The 8,040-nt window shown below is 40.6% G+C and overlaps 1 protein-coding gene across 1 annotated transcript; it reads right to left on the bottom strand.

The window, feature by feature from the left end:
- Nucleotides 1-5,810: 5,810 nt before the first annotated feature.
- Nucleotides 5,811-7,763, bottom strand: K441DRAFT_695130 (HET-domain-containing protein; the record flags this gene model as incomplete). Its single annotated transcript, XM_067652787.1, has 2 exons — nt 5,811-7,553; nt 7,671-7,763. 2 exons carry the CDS (start codon nt 7,761-7,763, stop codon nt 5,817-5,819), a joined length of 1,830 nt encoding a protein of 609 aa, XP_067505615.1. The 3' UTR covers nt 5,811-5,816.
- Nucleotides 7,764-8,040: the final 277 nt, after the last annotated feature.

The following is an 8,040-nucleotide window of genomic DNA, read 5'->3' as shown; positions in this document are numbered from 1 at the left end:
TACTAGCTATATATCCTTTTAAGCGTATAAAAGGTCTATAGGATATAGTTTCTATAGGAACTATAACCTACGCTCCTCGGCCTCTGTAACAGAGTTCTGCTACTATAACTATAACTAAAACTTCGCTAACGAGCCCGCTTTATAACAGTATCTCACTACTAAAGTCTATGCTCCTCCCTTATGCTATAAGCGTATATATAAAAAGTATAACTAGGAGTTTGTTAACAAAATAGCCCTGCTCTAATACTAGTCCTTAATAGTTTACTACTCCCTTAGTAATATCTAATATAGCTTATAAGAAATATAAAAAGCGCTTTAATTATCCTTCGGCACTGCTCTATTACCTTAAGAGCGGGTCCTGCCGCTTAAAGATAATATAGTAAAAACTAAACAAGGTTGTTTAAGAAAAGAATATTAATTACCTAATTACCTGCAACGACGGCGCCCTAGTAGAGACGGAGCTAGAGATACTTAAAGCTAAGTACTCCTCTTTATCTCTAATAGGGAGCATTATATTTACACCTAACACTAGTACTAATAGCCCTCCCACTTCTAGGCAATTTACTAAACTGCAGTCTTCCCGCCTTTCTTTCGTCCTTAAATTTTTATATCCGCTATATTCCAACTATAAGGCTTTCTACAATATCTAGGCTCTTTAGAGTTATTCATCCCCGCCAGTCTATATACTAAAGATATTCCACTATCCACTATCTCTTATACTATTGTCCCTTAGCAAAATAGAAGTGTAGGATATAATAAAGCACTTTTTTACGCTAAGTGGGTTAACTTAACATATTAAGAGTGGGGCGAATATAGGGGAGATAGTTATGTTAAAGAAGGCGGTAGAGTACGTTAAGGGGAAGTTAAAGGAGGCAGGATAGAGGGGGTTAAGGTTATTAGATTCTTAACGCGACCGGTTATTTAGCAGCCAGTAAGCCTTTAATTAGCACCTTAACTCCCTAGCTTAACGCTATACCTAACTAAGGAAATAAAAGGAGAGTAATATATAACTATTAAAATATAATATAGCGAGGGGTAGGAGCGAACCCAGATAAGTGATTTATAATGCCTTAAGTCCGTAGGGCTGTTTTAGTGTCGTGCACTTCTTAATCAGCGACGCACTAGGGGAGGTACGTAAGGTAGAGGCTCGCAAAGTAGTTGGTTAAGAGGTGTAGGTATGAGAGAGGATCCTTACTATTCGCTTATTAAGATCGGCTTATACACTTACTGCATCTTATTTACTTAGGTGTAAATATCCTATCTCCTTCATAAAGTAGCTCGTAGCTTTAACCACGCTAGTATCTAGGAAACGCCACGAAAACGTATGTATGTATATATATATATTCTATTATGGCCATGCACTACCTAGGGTATCCACAAAAACAAGGGTCTAGTCAGTGCGGCTCGGCCACCCTCCCTACTAGCAGGGGCGAGCTTAAAGTATTTTACGCTTCAATCACCTGCTGTAAATACCGCTAATTATACTACCGCTAAACCCGTCCTGTACTAAGTCGAATTATAAGCGTTAGTAAAACCCGCAGCCGAGCGCATAATAAAACCACTTAGACTCACCTTAGGCAGCAGTCTTAGCAGTAAGCTTTACCTAAAATAGCTAAACGCTATGCTTAGACGGCTATATAAAGATAGTATACTATTATAGCCTACTATAATGTTCCGTATAGTAAACGTTACTAAGTACTAAATAATATATAAATTTTCTATACCTCTTAACTTTATTCTACTATATACCCTTTTATTTATAATTGCTTTATTATTTATAGCTATAGGTATTTAGTTATTATAATAGAATAAAGAGTTAGTAATTAACAGGGGCTTTTTATAGGTAATATTTAGTACTATAGAGCGAATATAGATAAAGAACCTTATTATAGTAGGTTAGAAGTACAATAAGAAAGGCTAGATAAATAAAGATCTACTTAATATAAGAATCCAATATAGCAAATTAGTGGATAAGGATGGGTAAGGCATAGGCGTAGCGGGATTCGGAACTACTGAAGAGACTATACTGCTCAGGAAAGGCTGGCACAAGCTTGTCTAAGATAGAACAGCATATAGGCATAGTGCTAGCTGCTCGTATGTCTCTGCTACTCGCTTGTACATATTCATCACTCGCTATGCCCTAGCCATTGTGAGAAGAGAGAGGAGACTGAGTTTGGATGGAACGTTCTGGTCTAATACATCGACTACATCTAGGCGACTTCGCCCATCTCTGATCTACTCTCGCGAAGGGTGCCTAGTAACACATGGCGATAATTAAGGAGCATGTGAGTGGATCGCAGGACTATTTATTGTGGCTGTCCTATTTGCGTTTCTGCTGTTGCCATACAGATCTTTGTGCTATGGACAGACTTGCTAATAAACAAACAATTCAAACCATAGATCTTTGGTTTGGTTGATTGGATATTTTAAAGCTTTAAGCTTGTTTATTTCGTTTGGTTAATTAAACTAGCAAACGGTTTGGATAGATTTGACTGTTTGGACAGATTATTATACATTTTTACGCGACAGTAGGAGGAGCTCTATACTGCAATTTGGTAATAGGCGTTTGGTGTTGTACTAGGCTTAAAGGTTAGGTAAGGTCACGTGACTCCAACTTTAATGCAGAGTTTTCCTATACAAAAGATTGCCTAAAAAATTGATCGCCTCCACGACGGCAGTAATATCGATCCGGCTATGTAGCCAATCCTCCCTGTATATTATTATATGTATACAAAACAGCTCCTGAAGTAGGAGATGCGCCTCTTAATAGTACCGCAGTTGGAGGCTGGGGTTGAAAATTTGGGTAGGACTCGTCGCTCTATTTAAAAGTTAGCAAACTAAATCGAATGGCGCGATCTCTGGTTAAGTCCGAACCAGTGTACGATTTCCTTATTAGGAAAGGTTATTTTCTGCGTTTAATAAAGCCGTTATGGTTCCAGCTTCGCGTACACTATAAGGCTGCGATAATATTAGGCTGTATTTATGAGCGACAAGGCTTAAGCATATCACCGAGCTCACTAAACGATCGTTCGTAGTCGCAGCTTAATGGTGGTATACTTAGTATATCAAGCGCCATTTGGCTGAGGTTAGGAAACTCCGTTACTATTATCCTCTAGTATAAGAACAGATTGCGAGCTAGTGGGTGATCTTCTATTAGTGGATTAAGTTTCTTCTACTGCTCATACTCGTCTTCTTAATCGTTAGATGAGGAAGGTGCTGTAGCAAAGGCGGTGCCTGTAAAGCTTCTAATGAAGTCATTAATATCAGATTGCAAAGGCTGATTTTTCTTAGAGGCTTACGCTGACCATAGCTTCTTTCCTTTGTACTTAAGCTAGAGCTTCTAGAAGGAAGCGTTATAGCTAGTTATCTAATTAGGCCTCTCTTTCCAGTTGTTTTAGCAGAATTGCTTAAGGTTAGGGTGTAGTAGGCAAGCTACGTAGTAGATAGGCGTCTAATTAAGCGCCATGTAGTATTTTTAAAGCTTCGCCTACCCGCGATTAACATTGATTTTGTAGTAATCCTCAATTACCTCTTAATTAGGATAATCCTCTGTCGTCGCCTTAGTCAATCAAGCCTTAGCTTCTTCGTAGTGCCTTATTAAAAACTCTATGCAAGGGATAACTTCCTATATTGCGCCATTACGCCCGGCCTTGCCTCTTCCTTTAAGCTTAAGTATAGCTTGCTGAAGCGGCTTAAGAAGCTGAATATATTATTTAATGACGTCCCAATTATAGGAAGTAAGGCCGCCGACTCGCACGTAGAGAGGTTAATTAAGAGGCTTCTAATACGGATTCAGATTCTTTCTACGTCGTTAACTGGACTCGATTGTTGCGAGCTTCCTATTCCATTTATTAATATCAAGCTATATTATTAAGGAAATAGGGCCTTAAAGCTTAACAGCCCGTTTAAATGTTATTAAATAACTATTCTACCTAGTCTTAACAGGCTTAACAAGCTTAAGGACTTTAAAATTGGCGTACGGTAGCATAGCGTTTTCCTCTCGCTGAAAGGCATAGAACTATTTGTACTTTTATAGCGAATAGATTAAATAGATAAAATTAATAAGAGTTCCAAGTGGGCCTTCCTTTCGCCACTCCTCTAGGAACTGCTGCTCTTCCTATAGAAGTCTTAGTTTTAATTATATTAATAGTAGGGGAACGCCTACCTACCGTTAAGTTCTTATCACCGTTCTTAAACGCATCTTTATCGGTTCCAAATAGACTTGATTAAGCCACTAGATTAAATATATAAGTAGCGCACCGTACTTAACGTTGTTCTTTATTAAATCCAAGCTCTATTAAGAGAAAGTTAATACAGGTATTATTATTGTGGGCGTTATCCATAACGAACCAGCCAATTTAACTACCAAGATTATACTTAGCAATGGTATTGCTAATAATATTATAGTAGTTATAGCCGCTATACGGGCTAAGCTGCTCTAGTAGAGCAAGTATAAAGTCTTAAATCTGGCCTTAATGGTCTAAATAGTAAACGTAGATACTAGTAAGAGCCTTCTTCTTATCGCGCGTTGTCCAGCTATTAAATAATATATAAAATCTTGTTATTAATTGCGCCAGTTCTTCCGTTACTATACCTTTATTACCATTATATTTAGTAAGAACTTGACTGTAAATTAACTCGTGGTTTTGGTATAAATTAAGCTCGGCGTCTTCACCTACGGCCGCAATTAGGGCTCAAAATTCAGGTCACTCGACTTCTTATAGAGGGTGGTTTCCGGCGGCGATCCATAGTATAACTGCTTGTTTAAAGATATTAGAGTTATAGGACTTAATAAGCTCATTAGCAACTGCTTGTGACATATAGTGGGTTCGTTAAATCTGCTCTAGAATAGTTGAAGCCTTCCGCTTTTAAGATATTGTATAATTAATAGGACCACGAGAATTAACCCGATGGCCATCTATATCCTTAGCAAGGTGTCCTGCTGCAGAAGTAGTAGCCCTACCAGTTTTATATAGGGTTACCTTAATCTTATGCAGATGGCAATATTTATATAAGAAAACGGTTATTTTCTTACCAAATCTTTACTGGAGCCGCCAGCCATGATCCTATATAAAGCTCGGAGTTCTAAGGAGGTCTCGATAAGGCCGTTGATATCTCTCTATACGGTCCCAATTAAGGCCTTCGTATTCGTCCTTAAGGGGGGTTAATTCTGATGAGGTATCGGAACCTTCGCAGGCTTCGCTGGGCATAATTATAGGCGTATTGTCTGCTAAATTAATAGGGCTAGCTTTAGTAAGATGGGAAGACATAATATAGGCAGTATAGCGACAGGAATTGGTGGGTAAAAGAGGAGACTTTAGAGGGTTAAGTTAGAAAGACGCGTTTAGGTGTTTATTTTCGGCGCGTATATTATATCACGATCGTGGTATATTATAGAACTACCCAAAACTTAACCACCAAGAACCGCCTGTTGACTAAAAATAATACCTATATCTTATATATCAAACGAGCAAACCAACTCAATCAAACGAGACGATATAGGGCTTGATTGACTGCTAAAATTAGGCCTCTAGGCTTGATTGGTTGTTTAATTATAAAGCAAACAAGTAAACAAACTAGCAAACGGGGTTTGTTTATTAGCAAGTCTGGCCATGGATTATTAATAGTATTTACTTAATGGTAGACATGGACTACCATGTCATTTCGCCCTCTCAGAATTTAATACATAGTAAGTATTTACTAAAGGCACTAGTTCATCCTTCAACGATTGATATCGAGTTTTAACAACTCGTGGTATCAGCGCTGGGAAACATACGGAAAGCATAGGTACGCCCCAATAAGTACGTAATGACCAGTCATATTATGTGAAACACAGTGCTAGCAAATTCCTTTTCTGCCCTTGCGATATTCCCGTTACTCCATGGGTCCATCCATTCTTCCAGAAAACAGGTTCCCAAGACTTTAGTCATCTCATGCTCGCCTCTAAGCGCTATTGGATTCGAGCATCCATAAGCAAGGCAAATATGATCTCCACAACGCAAATAGCTTCCTAGCGCGAATCGACCAGATCGTGTCATCCACAGAGTGCGACCACGCATGACTTGCATCATCATGGTGTGCTTTGTCGATGATACATTTTCTGTGGAATCGGATGGGCAAGGCGGAAGATGTTCATAGCTCAGTGCGCAACAGCCTTCTGCAGCGAGCACCTGGTACAGTTTATCTATGGTAGGTATCGGAGCAAAGCCAAGGTCAACGGTGAATTCAGCAAGTCCAGTACTTTTACGTTTATGTCTTGACGCTAAAGAGTCTTTGTGTTCAACAGACCACTTTATCTTGTTCCAAGCCTTCTTGCAGCGCTTCAACAGTGCATTGAGATGGGTCTCAATAGTTGTTCGAGATGATAGAGAGCCTATTTTGGTGTCGACATGGTCGAGAACAAATCCGTGAGCCTGTATCATCCGCTTCTCCTCACCCGCGCAGTAAACCGTGCCACGGTAGTATGTGGTTTGAGTAGGGATGAATAGAGGACACAGCTTGGGGAATGATTTGGCAAGTTGTCGAAAGTCGGCATTTGATCGTTTAAACGGTATAACGAGTTGCTCTTCTCGGAAATCTGGCGTCCAGGTCGGAATTCCTACGTTGTATATTGTATACTCCACAGCCCTGGGAATAACTTCGAAGAGATCTAAGCTACAGGTTCCCTCTATTATCGAGGTAGCGGTATCGATCATAGCTACCTCTAGGGAAGAATTGTACGATGGTGTCAGATTGATACAGGCATCTAAATTAAGCCCGAAGAACGCATAAAGTCGATCGAGCTGCTCTGATGTTTTCGCCCGGGGTGCTAAGAGAGACAACGTCTGCTCAATGGACGAGTGAGGATGATCATTTTTTCTGCGCTGTTCACTGCAACGACGATACATGATGCGTATGGTGTTAACTACTGCGTCAGCCCCATCTATACCCATAGGTTGGAGATTAACCATTGTATGAAGTTCCGAAAGAGATATAGTAAGCGCTTGATGCGGAAGCGTCGACATCGTGGCCAGGATGAACAATGCTGACGGGGGTAGCACAATTTCCTGGAAGACCCATGCTCTTTGGAACCACGGTGACTGCAATATTTCAAGCCAGAAACTTCCCGTAGAGGATCCGCCAGATCCAGTCACCTTGCGCAAACGGTGTATAAGATGCCTCATGGTTGAAATTTTTGGGACCAATGTGTCTTTTGATGATTGGCTCTGCTCAAGATCGTCTGCAAAGGAAAGTTCAGCGTCGAATTTGGTCATTCGACCAAGCCATACAAGAACACGAGAACACGAAGTGTATATCTGGCCCATAAGCTTAACTTGATGACCTCGCTCGTTCCTGTCGTCTTGATCAATACAAATCTGATCGATCCACAGATATCCGGCCGAACATTGTCTTTCCACGAAAGCTAGAGCTTCTTTCAATAGCTTTGTGATGCGCAGAAACTTGCCGTTCCCAAGTGTCACCATCTCACTCCGATCAGTCGTACCCCATACATAGGAAAGAGTCTCGTAAGGGGGAGCTTGATCGAATGTTGTCTGAATCAACGAGTAATGGCACTGAGCGTTCGTATCATCAGGAGGACATCCAATTCGCAAAAGTCGAAAGCTCGATGGTGTGTCCAGCCTCTGATAGTTATAGAACAGATTCTGCATCGCTTAACACAGTCGCTTTACCTTGACATAGGGGTTAACTACCGGATGAGCCCACTGGTGGTTCACCAGATATGACACATGAGGATCTGGTGATCCCTGGTCAGGCTGGGACATGTTTTAGGAGAAGTGGCGGCAGATAGCTCTCAATTTTTGGGCTGAAAGATGGTAATCTGGAGTAAGTCATGCACGTTGCTGTGCTGGAGGAATAGGTAGACTCGACTGCGTGACATATCTGAACGGGTCAACACCTGAGCAATACAACGCCAAGGCACTACCGAGGTGGACCGTGTACCGTAGCTTAACATGCGGATCGTTGGTACCCCCCAACGAAAATTTTGACCCGAGTTTATAAGTAATAAGCCAATTAATTAACCTAAAGTGTAAGCCTTTG

Source organism: Cenococcum geophilum (genome assembly GCF_001692895.1).
Source record: "Cenococcum geophilum 1.58 unplaced genomic scaffold K441scaffold_14, whole genome shotgun sequence".
NCBI classification, from domain to species: domain Eukaryota; kingdom Fungi; phylum Ascomycota; class Dothideomycetes; order Gloniales; family Gloniaceae; genus Cenococcum; species Cenococcum geophilum.
The sequence above is the reverse complement of the archived record's forward strand: the minus strand, read 5'-3'. Positions and strand labels throughout refer to the sequence as shown.